General features: G+C 36.6%; 1 protein-coding gene across 4 annotated transcripts in view; it reads right to left on the bottom strand.

Moving 5' to 3' along the window:
• The window catches only part of ST7L (suppression of tumorigenicity 7 like), a 59,187-nt gene that overhangs the window by 11,494 nt on the left and 29,815 nt on the right, over positions 1–17,878 (bottom strand). For all 4 annotated transcript variants that reach the window (XM_021001851.2, XM_021001845.2, XM_021001855.2 and 1 more), the window contains exons 7-12: positions 14,995–15,149; positions 13,518–13,615; positions 13,063–13,177; positions 11,922–11,994; positions 11,112–11,214; positions 1,790–1,940 (exon numbers count right to left, since the gene is read on the bottom strand). In XM_021001851.2, the coding sequence (XP_020857510.1) occupies positions 1,790–1,940; positions 11,112–11,214; positions 11,922–11,994; positions 13,063–13,177; positions 13,518–13,615; positions 14,995–15,149 (695 nt within the window). The remainder of the gene's footprint in view (positions 1–1,789; positions 1,941–11,111; positions 11,215–11,921; positions 11,995–13,062; positions 13,178–13,517; positions 13,616–14,994; positions 15,150–17,878) is intronic.

The following is a 17,878-nucleotide window of genomic DNA, read 5'->3' as shown; positions in this document are numbered from 1 at the left end:
ATATTATAGTTCCTTTCTCTGAGGCAGTTACTCCTTCGTGAAGAGACTGAGGACCATGAGGTCACTGACAAACTGGGAGATAGGGCACCATGAAGTAGGGCATAAAAAGAAAATGCTAAAGACTATCGAAGACAAATGCTGACTACTTCACAGTGCTCTTCCTGCTACTCCTGTAGCACAGGTTAGTCAAGGCAGATGTTTTACAAAACAACCAAGAGAGCTCCATTAATTTCTCCAGACCTTGAAAAAATGGACTCTATCATTTACTTACTTAGTAGTTTATACATGCTGCTTCTGCATGACCACTCTATGAAGCAGACTGGGATTATTCTCCTCACTTTGTGGGCAGCTGACTTTATTCCAAAGGGACTCCTACATGTGATTCCTCAGGTTATGGCTCAGGGAGCACATCAAGGAATTGCTGTTGGTCCTGGGTTTACCCTGAAGCACCCTCTAATAGTTCCCCTATGGAGCTGGGCATAAAATGGGAACTGTTAAAAATTCTTGTGGCTCCTTGTAAGGGCATTGATTCAGCTAAGTGTACTTTGGTCACTACCTTGATCTTTACTGGGAAATATCAGTTTCTTCTCTTACAGGGTGCTGGCCATTGATAATTTTCATATCTTTTTTTAAACATGGATTTAATTTGATATTGATAATGCTTTTGCTATCTTTCACTTACATCATTTTGTGTGTGACTGAACACAAGAGAAAAATGATAGTCCAACGTTGTAAATTAAGTGACAAAGTTAAGGAGTCATATAACAAGTTGTCTATTCATGAAAAAGTGAATAATGTGTTATAGTGAAGTTATATGAGAGAAGAATGAAAAGAATGTCATATTATACTACTTATCCTAGTTTAATTTTCTGCATGAATACTTGTTTAAAAATAAAGCTGTCATTTTGGGAGGCAACCATCTGAAATCATTTTGTAGTATGAGAATGACTATAAGAATTCCTACTGCTAAAAAATAGGTATCCATGTGTCTTCACTTCTTGTCTATTTATTACTTAAGAAGCTAAGAAGGAAAAAAAGCCCAACTACATAACTTTTTACAAAGAAAACTTTAAAACAATTAAACAAACCTGAAAAAGTTCACTAGTCTAAAGTCTCTTATACTTATCTATTATTTCCCCATACATTCAACATTTCAAAAATCCATAACATCATCAATGTGGGTGCTTCTTTCACCAATGCAGATGACTACCCTATCAGGTCTTAGCAGATAATTTCACAAGCTGCTGTGCCAAAAAAAAAAATTATCCTATATCTAATTTTCAAGGGAAAAGCCTCACCAAACTGAGCTGAGCTGGTCCTCAGATGACAGACATAACTAACATCTGTCAATGATCCAGTAATTGAAATCTTTATAGCCCAGTGGGACCTGTAAGAGCTTAAGCTCTGCTGGAACTGTCTTTGAAGAACCCAGAGTCACCTCCATGTCATGATGAGGCATTACAACAGGACTTAGAGATCTTCAGTAGTGTTCCCCACAACTGTGTACTTTAAATAACGTGTATATGTTACATCACTACAGCTAGCTACATGCGCTTTACTGGACACTTTAAGACTGCAGCTTCAATCCCACCCCAAATGTGGCATCAAGATAAATGAATTAAGTATTTCCAGCAATAAACCAAACATAATAGTATTGAGTTCACTCTGAAACTAATCTGAACAACAAAGCCTTAAGGAGGCTAACACAATCTCATTAAAGCAGACTGCTAGTGAATGCTGTGAATAAAGTCAGAGAGATTAGCTAGTAGGATTGGAAAAGAATACTTACTGCCTTCCCACGTACACTGCAACAGATTAAGGGCACCTTCTATTCGTTTCCAGTGCTGAAGATGAAAGAAAGCATAGGCAACTGCCTCACTGTCCCCCCGTTTCAGAATATGTTCTGGGGGTAATATTAAACTTTTCATTTCAAGTAAATACTGGAAGAATAACACACACAAAGACACACAAGAGAAGAAAAGAAAGTGAAGTTATCTGGATTAGACCCAAGCTTCACAAAAACACATCTCAAAATGTTAGGAAGCTTGTCTGCTATACTGAAATCTCAGGAGTGATAGATTCATGATGAAACTGAGAATCCAGCAGAGGGGTGTGGGTGTGTTAAATACTGATTAAAAAAACATACACACACAAGATTCTCAAAGTTTATGATGTTCTCACTGGCCACAAAAATGGCAAAAGGAATAAAGATTCCTCAAGATTAAAATGGAAACAGAAGCTGAGAAAATCGACTGACAATCCCCATGAACACCCCTGAGAAAAGCAAAAATGAAGAAGTCAGCAACACAGTAAAGCAAAAATAATGTCAAATATTTACAAAGCACCATGCTGGGGAGCACTGTATTGAAATATTTTTTTCTTTTTTCCTCTTCTTCTTGAATTTTCAGGAAAGAGAACTAGAATTAATAGAGTTGCCCAACTTCATTCTGAAATCCATCTTTTACTCTAACATAAAGATCCTGTTTTACCATTAAAATCATTAATAAAAGCAGAGAAATAATGGCCAATGTATCCATCAATCATATTGAAATGAAGATGGAAACTGAAATGTCCACTTGAACATACGTTATCTTTATTATCCACGATAATACTATTCAATACTGTTTAGTTAGCCAATCTAGCTTTTCTCCACTCAAGGCTCAGGACACTCTCTTCTCTCACTGAAATGGGCTCAGAAGACTCTCATTGGTTATAAGCAAGCTGATACTACATTATGAGTCATAATAGCCAAACCACACTAACTTGTTATAAAATGCAAGGGGAAAAGTTCCTACTTGCAGATGTGTTGCATAAGAAACATATTCTTTCACTTCAAATCAACAGTGTGGTTCCCATGGTTTTTATACAGGCCAAAGTAAAAAGAACAGACATCGACGAGAGATGTTTGTAAAACTGAGAGTCTATAGTCCTGTAATACATTTTAGCTGCAACAGCTTCAAAAATTTTAAAAGGAGACCATTAGGTCTTGCATTTTAAAATGTTTCTAATACATGCACCTAAATACACAGCTCACTTCAATCATCCAAATATATATAAAATGAATTTTTTCCAGTTTGTTTATGAAATATACCTCTTAGATAATGACTAAGCTTAATCCCCACCTTTAATCATTTTTGCTCTTGATGTTTCTGACTCTCTCCTCAAAGTGTAAGAATGCAGCCTGCTCATCAATTTATTTCAGCAGATGTCACAAACTATGAGATTATTTACTAATCCAGTTTGGGGACTTAACATTTCCCATTCAGTTTCTAAAAGGAATGCAGTAGAGGTTGTGCCCTGGTCAAGCAAAGCCCATTTACTGCCTGACTGGGTTCTCTCCCTTAGTGCCTTGGGCCTATACTTGGGAGGGTAATATTCTTTCTAATCCCCTTTAATCCTCTTCCATTTTTTTTAAACATAGTAAAAGATCACTCACACCAGGCGGCTGTGGGAAAACTGGCTCAAATATCTGACCTCTGACATGACTCTTTATGCTCTCTGTGCTGAATACGCCACAAGTGCACTAAGTGCTTCAGTAGGAAGCATGAGCGCGCGCTCGCTCACACACACACACACACACACACACACACACACACACACAATGCTGCACTCACAGGAAAGTCTCTACCTGAAAATTACAAGTATTTAATTTTTTAATTTTGAGACCTACTTAACACATAGGAATTTTCCATTAAAGCTTATCTTAGTTTTTACAAATAGCAGCTCATATGGAACTGTAAAAATATTGCAATTATTTTATATTTACACCCCTAAAGATTTTAGTTTACTATTAACTAAAACCTTAGATTCCAAATGTTGTACACAGCTACAGAGAACATTGCTAGGCATTCAACTTGAACCAAGGTATTAGAATAATTCTAATCTCTTAAGAGCAAATCATTTGAAGATTCACAATAAATATTTTCTCAACTCAATAATCTGCTGTTTAATAATTCAGGCAATAAAGGTATTCAAGCATGTGTGACTTTTTTTCTTTTGTCCAGACCTGCAGTTTCATAGATGGAGGAAAATTCCAGGGAGGAAATTCCCTCCAGCAGCTTTTCTACAACTAACAGGTTTAGAAAGTTACATGGCCAATTGGTGCTGGGGGGGTAGGACTTGAATTCTGGTCTTCTCTGTCTACAACCCCACACACTTATAAGACATATTTGTGAGAAAATAAGTCCATGCTGTTTCTTAGGAAAACAAATTTGGGGCAGTTAGGTGGCACAGTGGATAGAGCACCAGCCCTGGAGTCAGGAGGACCTGAGTTCAAATGTGACCTCAGACACTGACAACACTCACTAGCTGTATGATTCTGGGCAAGTCACTTAATCCCAATTGCCTCACTGGGAAAAAAAAAAAAAGGAAAACAAATCTGCAACTTTTTAATTTTAAAATTCCCCCTTGCAATAATTTATTTACATATTATCAAATTTTGCCTAATGATTTGAGTTAAAACATTCTACACATTCATCCCACAGGAACAATTCATACTTTTCTGAGCTTAAAAAAAATGTTGACCTAAAACTCAAGAAAAATTCTCCGTTTAATGAAAATGTCTATAATAAAAAGGGATCCATCAATCTTATCCAACTTCAACTTGTACATTTCATCAAATCAAACCAACAAACATTTATTACCACCTACTATGTGCAAGGCACTATGCTAAGCACTGGGGATACAAAGACAAAAAGGAAACAGTCACATCCTTTAAGAAGCCTACATGCTACTGAGGGAATGTAAAATGTACACAAGTTATTAAAAACATGGTGCCAAAATACAGTTTTAAGTGGTAGGGAGCACTAACAACTAGGGATGTGCTTTGAAAGAAGCTAGGGATTCTAAGAGGGGGAGGTGAGGATGGAGTGAATTCCAGGCATGGGGGACAGCATATATAACTTCATAGAGGCAGGAGGCAGTGTCCTGTTCAGAAATAGCTACGAGAACAGTATGATGAGAACAGAGAGTTCTTTAAATGATGGGACATGAAATCAATTGGGAAGAGTCTGTGGCAGTTAAGATAGAGAGGGTTTCAATGTCTGGGTAAAGATTTTGTATCTTATCCTAAAGACAACAGAAGACCACTGAAGATTTCTGAACAGGAGAAAGATCTGTGTTTTAGGATGATCAGTCTGCCATGACGGCAATATAAAAATGATTTTGAAAGGGGAGACAAGATAAGCCAGGTAAACAATTGTACTGTTATGATCAAGACAAGTTTGAAATGACAGATTTCCTTGAGTATCATGACCATGTTTTTTGTATCTTGCTCCAACACCTAATACTATTCCACACGTGGTACCTACTCTTTTTGTTGGCTCACTCAGTCTAATACACAGAGCTGAAGACTTTAGGACTCTCTACTAAAGTATTCTTCCAATGCCTCATGACATGGAGGTGATCCTAGATTCTCGGAGGTTAAACCAGCAGAGCATAAGCTCTGGCAAGTCCTACCAAGCCAGAAAGCCTTCAGGTACAGGCCTGGTGATGGATTACATTTCTGTTGCTGGAGGACCAACCTAATGATATGCAAAGGTATAGCCCTTGAAGTGTGGTAATGTGGTGACAAACTTTTCTGGCCACAGAAACACAAGAGGACTAGCCACGAAAGCAGAGAGGATACTGTGATATTACTGATATAGTACCCACATTAATGAAATCAAAGATCCCTAAAGTACATGTAAGAATATTTTCCAACTATGTGTGCAAAATAGAAGCCACTCCTTCAACATGATATAGTAGAAAGAATGCTGGATTTGAAGAAAGAGGACCTGAATTCAAATCCTGACTCTACCACTAATTTGTGTAACCTTCTGCATGTTACCAAAGCTCTCTGGGTCTTTATTTCCTCTACTATAAAATGAGAGGATCAGACTAGATACTTCTAAGATTCCTTCTAATATTCAGTCTACAATTGTATGATTTAAATGTTCATTTAATTTGTTTTAAATAAATATGTATAAGGAAGGGTAAATGCTTAATTAAAAACTAAGAAATAGGCATAAGTCAAATATGCCATTGTATTTGCTTTATTTTAAACTGGGATTATATGTCATCCAGGAAAGGAGAAAATAAGAATATCTTTAAATAGGGTAACAAAGTGAAAAGCTAAGCTAAACAAAACTAGATCTTTTAAAGTGATGGGTCAATTGAGCTTCTCCAAAATTAGACAGGCTGTCATAGTAATCTGTTTCCAAATCAATTCCCCTGCAATGTTCCAAGTTAATCCCACTAAGTTTCACCTCTCCTATGTTATCTCCTATGTTACATGTATTTTAGGGATCTTTCCTGAGCTAGGAAGACCTTCACCATTAACTTGGAATCTATTCCATGCACAGCAGGAGTTTCCAGGAGCAAGGCTGACTTGGCTACTCTAGAACAATACCTGAAAAGCTAAGTTACACATACATCAGTCAGGCAGTAAATAACTGCTAAAACTTATTTGCACTGGTCATACAGAAAATTAGAGCAACAGCCACTTCAACATTAGGGTTAAAGTAATATGGTGATATAGTGGTCTGGTGATTACCTTTATAATAAAAGCTCTAAATAATACCTATTGTTAGACTCAAACTAACTCTGTTTGTTATGCTTTGATCTTTATAATTTATTTTAAAGATAACCTTATATCTACCTCCAGCTCTATAAGTCTTGCAATGGTCTTTGGTCAAATGCAATAAAATTCTGACCTGAAGTAATGATAATGCTCTATAATCTTCTTCCTTGTAAAGGCAGAGGTTAAGACAAATCTGTCTGAGAGCATCTGAAATTATGTTGCTTTACTCTTGATCAGTCATGCACACAAATGCCAATTTCTCTCTGCAATTATCATTCTCAGAGCACATTCTATGAGACTGGACAAGCGAGCTGAATGCAGAGAGCCACGTGGCTCTGCATAAGGGGCAGCTGCTATCTATACCCTCAATAGCCTCAAGACACAGGGGATATGATTCTACACTGGAGGAATGGCAAAGGGAGGCGTCATCCATTCAAAATGGGCACCAAACGTTTTAACTGCCTTCACTGTTTGAATAACAGGGACACTTGAAGGGCCAGAAGCAGGTCCCACTGGCACTATGTGGGGGTCAGCATCTATATAACCACCCTCACCTCTCTTGTCACTCTTTCCATTCCATTCATGATCTCATCTTATCTCCTCTCAGTAATTTTGGGCATGTGCCACTATAGGACAGGCATTCTGGGCTAGTGAACCACAACCTTGATAGTGCCCTGATTGCTAAAAGAATAGTCTATGATCAGGGGTATACAATGTTCTGAAAGTTTCAAAGTGCTGCAGACTAACCAGAACAGACTTTATATTCTACATATTTATTTTTTTTTTAAATCCCCTTGCAACTATAAAAGCCCCAGGCAAAGTCAGCTTTCTTGCCAGCACCAGACTAAAAGCAGCTTTAATATTAAACAAGAAATTCTAAAAAAAAAAAAAAGTAAGCTAACAGAAAAATGTACTCCTGAACACATACTCAAGACATGGAGATTTTCAAAACAAGTACTCTCTTCTTTTGAATAATCTGCTGTACCATTGTACGTAATGTGTACATTTATTTATGTACATATTGTTTCCCACACTAGAATGTAAGCTCCTTGAGGACAGGGGCTGTTTTTGTTTTTGCTTTGTATCTCTAGTGCTTAGCACTGTGCCCTTCACATAATAAACATTAAAAGCTTGTCAATTGTTGATTGCACACATTCTGCAAGACACAAACAAGCTTTGCTCAGGGTGTCAGACTAGTTAATTCCCATCTGTCTTGGGCCTTTCACCTTGGATCTTCACTGTTCTCAAGAGAAGAATGCCTGAGTTTTACATATTATTGGCTAAAAGCACAACAATGGCACTTATGGGGAAACAGGACCGCTCAGACAAGAAAAAGAAAAGGGATAATAGGATGAGTATGCCAACAAGGATGCAATGATCTTCAGTGACAATCAATCCTGGTAACATGAAAGTAGGAAACCTTTCAATGAAATACTCTAATTTTAGTTGGAGGATCTTTGCCTGCCCAAAACAAGAGTTAATTTTTATAGAGAGCTGGGAGGAACCATGGAGACCATCTAGTCCAGGGCTTCTTAACCTTCTGTAAATCATGGATCCCTTTGGCAGTCTAGTGAAGCTTATGGAGCACTTCTCAGAAGAATGATTTTAAATGCATAGAACACCTACGATTACAAAGGGAAATAATTATAATGAAATATAGTTAACAAAGTATTTTTAAAAACCAAGTTCACAGACTATGGGCCTAAATGAGGAAACTGAGGCCTAGGAAGATAACCAGGTACTTCAGAAAGATGCCAGCCTTATTCCTCTGGAGGTCTTATAATCTAACATTCCATTCTAACCAAATGCACGTACAAAGGACAACCAAAAATACGGATGGTATTAAAAGACACCTTGTATTCAAAAGTTGGAGAAAAGAAACTTATGGCTAGTGACAAGGAACATGAAACAAGTAAATATGGTCATAAGTAATATTCTGGAATCTTCTTCTCTAAAGATATTTGAGAATATGATAGATAATCATATGTATAGAACTGACTAGACAAAGCTAGCCTGAAAGCAGAGAAATGAGTTAGGACTTCTGGAGAATCAAATTGTAAAAGGCTCCCCCAATCTGCCTGGACGTAAAATATACAGCAGCTCTAGTGAAACACATACAAAAGTAGCATGACCAAATAAAAAACTTACTGTTATAAACAGAGTATACAAACCCCAAACCAAGACCACAGGGTTATCATAACTGTTGGGTACCAAAATTTACTCAGAAGAATCAAAGGTCTGTACAAGCAATCAATATTAATGAAATACCTAAAAGTAAATGCATAGCCTGGAGAAATTTATGTGATCTTTCTCCATTGCACTTCTAATAGTTTCCAGCTTTAACAAATTGTACAGCTCTAGACCTACAGTCATTCCTGTTGCAGCTATATGGAAAGCTGCCAACAAACATTCTCTGCTAAATCAACTTTATCCTTTGTCATTTTACTGTTATATTTCATATGATAATTTATGCCAAATTTGTATAGAAATTGTAAGAAGAAATGAAAGGTTTTTAAAAATGTTGAAAATGTCATTGTTCATTAGGTTAAAGAAGTTATCATGACCCTCAATAGAGGTTTGAGAAGGAAACCCCCCAAAGTCCTTTATGTTTGCATGGCCCCAGTTGAGAGTTAGGAATATAGACCATGACAGGGAAAAAAAAGAGAAGCCTGAACATACTTCATCAATGTATGACTGTAGCAAAAACAGACAGCCGCAAATTCCAGAGCTATGTCAGTTCATATAACATTAATGTTATTTAAGTGGGACACTGTCCAGATTGTTGGGACTCAGAGTTTCTCAGAAGTACCTTAATGACTGTGCTGTTTGATAGAGTTCAGCTTAAGGATTCCACCCTTTTAAAATAATGTCATTTTGCAGCACAATTCAACTCTCAATTGAGTATAATAATAAAAGTTGGGTCATCACCTCATCTATTATTCAAGAAAGTCCCATCTTCCCATCAGGCCATTTGTTGGACTGGTAAAAAGGACAAGCTGTTTTATGTTTAATAAATTACTAATGAAAATTAATTTTAAGTAAAAAAAAATTAAAACAGGCCTATTACTGAAAATCTTAAAGAAAATATCTCTTCAGTGCAGTAGTTTTTCCATCGAAAATTCAACCTGGAATTTACAGAAATGTCTAACAATTTAACCTTTTATATTATAAAATGATCATTTTATATTTTTCTTCAGATAAAGTAGTATTAAAAAGTCCCTCTGAAGAGCCTAGTAGGCTTTACCTAATTAGAGTTGTTTTCAGTAGCTATTCTACTTGCCTTCCCATATAAAATGGGCAATTTTTACCACTATCCAGAATAGCAATAATTTTTTAAAAAATACTTTTTTCATTAAAAAAATTAAGATTACTGGTTTTATGTAATGAAGGGATAAATCAGTCAAGGTACAAAAATGTAAAGTAAGTAATTAGTTCGAAGATTTACAATCATTTTCTAGGCAATCTTGACTAATATTGCTTATTCTTCACAAAAGCTTACCATTTATTAGTAACACTGTATTTGTGCATAGCACTGTAGGGTTTATAAAAACATTTTCCCCATAGAATAACAGTATTATTATCTATTTCCATTTTACAGATAAGGGAACTGAGACTCACATATTATCTGGCTTGAGCAAGGTCACACAATTCATGTCAGAACCAGGATTTAAACCTAGGTCTGCTGACCCCTGGGCTCTGCCCATCCGCCTAGGGGCAGGGGGGGCCAATGAGGCTCTCAGTAAAGGCCTCAGATCAGTAGACTCTATTTTTTTGGAAATTATTTCTTGAACATTAATCCCTTTAGTGTTCACCAGTTTCCAAGTTCCATAATCTTATCTTGTACTATACTTAATTGCGACTAAAACTTTCTCTCAATATGATATACAATGTATATTTAAAAAATTTTTAAAGTACTTTTAATATGCCTTAAAAAACAGCAAGCAATATTCAACATTAGGTGAGAATACATAAATATTATTCAACAAGCCATGCTGATAGGGTGTGTAACAAAGGAAAATGAAACTGGTACACAGTTTCATCAGGGACTACACAAACATCAACTCAGCAGTTCTGGGAACTTCCACATCTGTTTCCTATCATTGATTATTTTAATCTATTTGTCTCCAGTCTTTGTCCAGCTCAGGTCCAAAATTCAGGCATTTGCCTAGAAAACACTCTTACAGTAAAACACAGGAAATTTGATTTAATGACTCAAAATATGAATGACCCTCCATTAAAACCATGCCATTTGGCTATTTCTCCCCTAAAGCTATAGTGAAAGCAACAACTAACTGAAGAGATAGATTTCAGACTACACTGACAGCAACCTCCAACTCTAAAGTGATTATTCCTATTGATTTTTATAAATGTTCTTTAACATTTTATAAATGCCCCTTTAGTCAAATGGGAAAAAAGCAAGCTAGAGTAGTTAAGACTACTGGACTACAAGTTAGAAGATCTAGTTTTTGATACAATCTGCCATTGACTTAGGTAATGTTGATATTTTCATCAAAAAAAAAATGCAGTTCCAAAAGAAAAGCAATGCACTTACTTTTGGAACATGAGGGTTAAACTCCACTGCTCTATGAATTGCTTCCACGGCATTAATTTCCGCAGTGCTCAGTCCTCTTCTAGAGGCTGTTTCTGGAGAAAATCTGGGGGGGGGGTGGAGTGGAGAGAAGGGGGGAACACTTCAAATTGAAAAAACCATTAAAGAAAAAAGGAAGAATTATGAGTTAAGATCATAAGTCAATGTCCTACAATTAAGAGGTTTCTGGTGATAGGAAAAGGCAACTGATTTCTAAAATTGAAAGTAAAGCCACCTGGTTCAATATATACAACCAGGAAGCAGAGGCAACAGAAATCTTCAAACATATTTGAAGTACAGTTGATGCAGAAGTACTTAGAAACTAAGTTAGACCCTTTGGGAAGGATAATAAAATCAGGAAAGCTACAGAGGAACATCTATAGTCCTACTACATAGGAGACCTCTACCAGTTTTCACCTGAGAGGAATGCAGGCAAAAGAAAAAGTTTCCCTTCATTCAGCAAATAGACACATTCAGAAACGCATTCAGAACAACCAACAATTAAGGTAATTAAAAATTACCCATGTTATATATAAATTAAAGGAAATAGCACGTGATATTTCGTTCTAATATATAAAATGTCAAATTAAGGAAAAACATTATCGATGCTCATAGACTTGGCCAAAGAGTTTCAAGGACTGAGTAAGGATTAAGAGAAAAACAACTTTAAAAGAAGCATTAGTCAAAACCAGCAAAGAAAGAAAATTAATGTTCTTATATTTGGGTCTACAGTTAGTATCTTCTCCAGATGCTCTAAATTCCACAGCTACTCACCTATCTGACACGGTCCTAGTCTTCAACAGTGCTGCTGTATAACAAATTGCTGCTGACTTTGGAAGACTGATATCTGTAATAAAAAGATCCAAAATCACTGAAATCAAGCTTAAATTTCTTAAGGAAAATAACTTTAAAATTATGTCTATAAACACATTATGTAAATTTCATAACTTTTTTTTAAATGTCAAAGTTGACTTTCAAAAAGTTAAAGTGCACCAGAACTACAGCGGTAAAGATCATCTCTTTAATGACTCTCAAAGCTCAAGTGAAACTAGCAAATAAAATACTAAAATGGAGGATTTCCTATTTTTTCCAAGAATACAACAGTGAAATTCTACAGCATAACAGTATTAGAATACTGAATAAAGAATTCAGAACACAGGAGCAAATCTCAAATTTTTTAAACCAGTTAAATCTCAAGTCCTGGGCTTTCTCTAGCAGCAGCTCACTTTGATTTCTTAAATACAGTCTCCAAGCTTGTCTAGTACATGTACCCCAAGCAGGCCAAGCATCTGGTAAGTAACATATGGAAAGGATTTCTCACAAATTTCTTCATGAGCGTGCATCATTCTGAAGCACTTCTTAAGTGTTCCAGATGTTTAAAAAAAATAAACTTCTCTCTCCAAATATAACACTTTCAAACTTTCCAAGTCAACAGGCAAAAAAGGAACAGGTCACAAATATTTCTAAGTTAATGGTCAAAAATCTACAACAGGACAGGTGTGGTAAGTGATAAGGTGCACTGATAAGCTGAAAGGCATGTCAAAGGACACTGTGATGAGTGATGTCAGGCTACTTTCAGTTTGTGGTTACGAGGAGATACCTCACAGGAGACATGTTCATGTCCCCAGGGAGAAGAACAGTTGTAGTGTGTCTCTGCAGCAATCCTTACAACTCCTGAGGTGAACTGACGCAACTATTTCATAGTAGCAAGATCAGGGTACTTTGGCAGGATAAAAGGCATCTCTTTTAGATTTCTGATTCAATTAAAGACCCTGATGAGAAGAAGACACTTCCTAGTGACCCATGCCAGTCTGCCCTTTGTGCTACATTTTGATGTTGAACCATCTGACAGATAGACTAAGAGAGAAAAGGGAATGTAATCGTTAGGTAAAAGTGTTAGACAAACACCACTTACCATCATATTTCGCCAGAACTGCCTGCACATCTGCATAAGCCTGTAATTCTAGAAGGGATTCTAGAAGATTTTCATGGATGTTCAACATACTAAGAGGAGGAAACTCTTTCATTAGCTGCATATTAAAAAAAATGGTTAAAACATGGAACACAGAAGTTGTAGTTTAGCAAAATAACAACATACTGTCTCTCCCTAGATGAACGTAAGCTCCTTGAAGGCAGACAGTTTCATTTTTGTTTTAGTCTCCAGTGCCTAGAACTAGAATATGCTTAACAGATGTTTATTAAATTGAATTTGTTGAATAAAAGAGACTCTACAACTTGCTAAATAAAGCTACATTCCATATGCATTTTGTTATTAAGTCAATTAAAAACTGATTCAACTAAAAATGTAGAAGTTGCTGAAAACACTTTCAGTTATTAAAAGTATCAGTATTGATCTTCAAAATTACTCACATCTCTCATTATTTTTACTGCTTCTCTTATTCTTCCTAATTTTCTCGCACACATTGCTAGTCTTCGTTTAATATAAACCAATACATTGGTGTCTCTTCCTAAATGAAAAAGAAAAGAATGATACAACTACTGGCTAACATAATCATCTGAAATTTTATTTATATTATCCATCACATTTCCTTACTTACATGGAAGACATAACTGAAATAAAAGCATATAATTTATGTCTCTACAAATAACTGGTCCAACAATAATACAATGCAAAATCTACAGTACATGTGTCACAAGTTCATGTTTAAGACTCACAGAAAAAAAAAGCCATTATTAATTGAGAAAAGCAGCATTAACTCATTATTTTATACTTCTACTTAAATAACAGTATTATTATAATCTTCACTTGTTTTGACTGGCTAGCTAAGAGATTCCAAAATAAAATTTCCATGGATAATTAAACTTAAAAAAAAAAACTGCCAATGGCTAACAAACTCAAAACTTCTAGAAACCATTTAAAAAATTTTTCTGTAACTATCTCATACTCACATATGAGATTTTACAAGGATAAATAACACGACACTTTTTAACAGATGCAATTTCATTAGTTCCAGCCTACAAAATTATAAATTCCCACAGTTGTGTGTTATAATAACACGCAGTAATGAAACATACTGTATACATCAATATTTAGCCTAGAGAGGGGACATTATCCAAACCTGAATTTCCACAAACAAAAAGATTTAGAACTTAACTGCTAACAGATAATACAATATATAAACATTTCAATTTATTGTCCACTAACTGCCAAAATCATGAAACTGAAGCCCTTTGGCCACAAAGAGAAGGCAGCAGCAGTGCTGTTGCTCCTAATGTCTCTGGTAAAAGTGTCTCCCTATGGAAAGAAGAGAGGCCTCAGTTTTTGTGGTTCACCAAAAGACCACCTCAAGCACTTCATGGAGAATTTCAGGAACAATTAAGACAAGATATGAGGGTGGGTGGGTATTGTGCTGAGAATTTAATAAAGTGAATTCATCCATATCCCACTGCAGCTCCCTGGCCCTAATTCTAGACATCCAGAGCCTGAACAGTATTCATTTTGTGATGACAGAGGAACAAAGCAACATCACATTACCAGCAAGAAAACTCTAAAATACTGAATACAGCACCTTCCTTTTAAGAACAAACTGTTACAAAGTGAGTTTTTAATGATTCTCCCAACCTCCCCTTGTGATGAATTATATATTTGTTTTGACAGTAACTACTATAAAAATTGGTATTGTTATCTTCTTTCAACATAATTAAAGCAAAACTTTTATATTTTTCTCCTAATGAATACATTTTTTTCTTTTTTTAGTTTACAAATAACCTAGGTAAATAGATTAGCCACTTCTATGAAAATGAACTAACCTATGAGCATTTACCTTAAAAAGAAAAAAAAAGAGTATTCGGAAAGATACGCTCAACTCAGTTTAGATGTGCTTACTAAGTTGGGCTTCATGCTGAGGACTCTGGTGCTGGTGCTGCTGTGACCTCCTGTAAATTGTCTCTCCAGCTTTGAGGGCCTGTTTAAATAACTTCTCAGCATCGACAATCGTCGTCGCCTCCTCCTCAGCCAGGAGAACATAGGCGGTGGCACAACTGCAATGAAAGCAGAAGGATGAAGGGAACAGTGCATCTTCTAAACTCCTCTTCTGCCCCCCTTGTGTCCTCACACTGACCCCCTCCTTCCCAGCCCATTTAGCTTTAAATGGAGCTGGTCAGGATTTTAATTCACTAGCAGCCGCTCACACAGAAGTAACCACAGTACCCCCCTTCCCAGCCTGTTTTCCTTCCATCTCTTCTCCCCTCCTCTTGGCCCCTCTCTTTACCGTACTTCTCTCTCATTTCCCAGCCATCTCCAGACTGAGCTGCCTCCACTCCAGCCATCTTTCACAACACCTCTGGATTCCCTGCTCCTGGGGACAGTACACAGAATGCTGGGCCTGGAGTCACCGAGACCTGAGCTCAAATCCAGCCTCTGACACTCACCAACTGGGTAACCCCAGGCAAGTCATACAACCTCTGATTGCCTCAGTTTCTTCTACCGTAAACATGGGGAAAACAACAGCATCTCCCTTTCAGGGTTGTTGTTTAGCACCATGCCTGGTACATAGTAGGTACCATATAAATGCTTATTCTTTTCCTTCCCACACCAGAACCGCTTAAATTCCATCCCTGGATCCCTGGGCTCGGATAGCTAGCATTTATACAGTGCTTTAAAATCTGCAAAGCGCTTTATACCTGCCATCCCATCGGATTTTCACAGCCCAGAAGGGCAGATGCTGTCATTATTTCCATTTGACAGAGGAGAAAACCACAGCTTTGAGAGGCTAAGTCACTGTCCTGGAAGTCAAGCGCTCTATCCACTGCCCATCTGCCTTTAGGAGAGCTCTTGTCTTACCTCGATCTGAAGCAAACCTCCTTATCAATTTGAAGTCATTTCCAGACCATCCTGCTGCACATCTACCACTTTTCACCCCAGCTTTTTAGTTCCCCTTTATATGCTGTCTTTCTCCATTAGAATATAAGTTCTCCTGTCCACATCCAGAAAAAGAACTATAGAGCTTAAATGCAGATCAAAGCATATTATCTGCTCTCTCTCTTTTTTTTTTGTTTCTTCTTTCTCATGGTTTCTCCCATTGGTTCTAATTCTTCTTTACAACATGACTAATGTGAAAATAGGTTTAATATGAATGTATATGTTGAACCTATATCAATTTACATACTGTTTTGGGGTGGGAGGAGGGGAGAGATATGGAGAAAATTTGGAATTCAAAATCTTGTAGAAGTGAATGATGAAAACTAAGAATAAATAAATAAACTTATTTATTTAAAAAAAAGAATATAAGTTCTCTGAGAGAAGGGACTGTCTTGTTTGCTTGTATTTGTATCCCCAAGTGAATGGCACATAGTAGGAGCTCAAAATGCTTTGTCATTCATTCATTCCAGGTTTTTTTGTCCTATTATTTATCTTTTTGCTTCTACTTTTTCTTTCTCTGAACTATTTTCCTTCTCTATTTTTTCTTGAGGTAATGCAGTGAGGGTGAGAGAGTGAGAGTGAGAGAGAAAGAGAAAGAGAAGAGAGAGAGAGAGAGAGAGAGAGAGAGAGAGAGAGAGATGTAAAGTGCACAATATATTATATAAAGAGGTAGCATGATGAATTATACAATAACTAAGCCTGCTTTTAGTCTGTATACATTGAGATGATTACCTTAGTTTATTTCTCTAATTTAAAAAATTATATTACCATGAATAAAAATTTTTCAGAAATAGGGTGACTAAGACATGCTATTTGTACAGGATAAATTTCTTTTTCTAAAATCTTCTGATTCATGTCCTAGTAAATTTTTCCAAAGTGATTATAACTCCCCAACAGAGTCAAGGAGAAATAAAGCAAAAAAAAAAAAAATCAAGGGAGATGAGGGCAATGTAGGAGAAAATAACTGTGCCTGATAAGAACTAGCATGTTCCCGACAGCCCAGATCCAACAGCTAGATCTCTCCTTATTCTGGCTCTGCCTTCCTTCACAGTTTCCTTTTTATCTAGGGCCCTACAAATGGTATCCAAAACAAGTCTATCCTCCCTTTGCCCCCTATACTAGTCTTCCCAATCCCCACCACTATTACAAGTCTCAGTCTTCCTCCTCACTGAAACTTACCTGTCCTATGTATTCTTTTCCTTTGGGGTTAGGGTCCCTGAAATTCCCAAGGTAATGACCATATAACTTGGTAAACTGAATCTTGTTAATATAATGTTTTCAAAAACAAGAAGTTCTCCCAGTACCCTCCTTGTACCGTGTTCATTTTAAAAGTATGCTTATGAAGACAATGTTCCTACCTTGTTTCTTTAACACAGAAGAATGGCAGAATTAATAGAAATATCTGGCCAGGTCAAAAAAGAAGATGACAGTAGGGCAGGGAGACAATTAAGGGCCATACAAGGCAAATTATGTAAATACTCTCCATATTACACTAGTAAGAGCTTTCAATAAAAGGGAAATATGGGGTAGCAAGGTGGACCTGGACAAGGTGACCTGGGGTAGCAAGGTCATAGAGCACTGGCCCTGAAGGCCATTTAAACTCAGGAGTGTCTGAGTTTAAATCCAACTTTAGATACTTCAGACTTCAGACAGCTGTGTGACCCTGGACTAGTCACTTAATCCCAATTACCTCAAAAAAAAGTGAAGTATATAATAATTCCACTAACCAAGAAAAAATACTTAAAAAGGAGAATTGTACCTAATCTCGATGTGTTTTGAAGTATATGTAAATCAGACAGAAAGGACTACTGAAATTATATTTTAGTAAGAAAGACTGCTTTAAATGTCT

This window comes from Phascolarctos cinereus, unplaced genomic scaffold (genome assembly GCF_003287225.1).
Source record: "Phascolarctos cinereus isolate Bilbo 61053 unplaced genomic scaffold, phaCin_HiC Scaffold_5;HRSCAF=322, whole genome shotgun sequence".
Lineage (NCBI taxonomy): Eukaryota > Metazoa > Chordata > Mammalia > Diprotodontia > Phascolarctidae > Phascolarctos > Phascolarctos cinereus.
The sequence above is the reverse complement of the archived record's forward strand: the minus strand, read 5'-3'. Positions and strand labels throughout refer to the sequence as shown.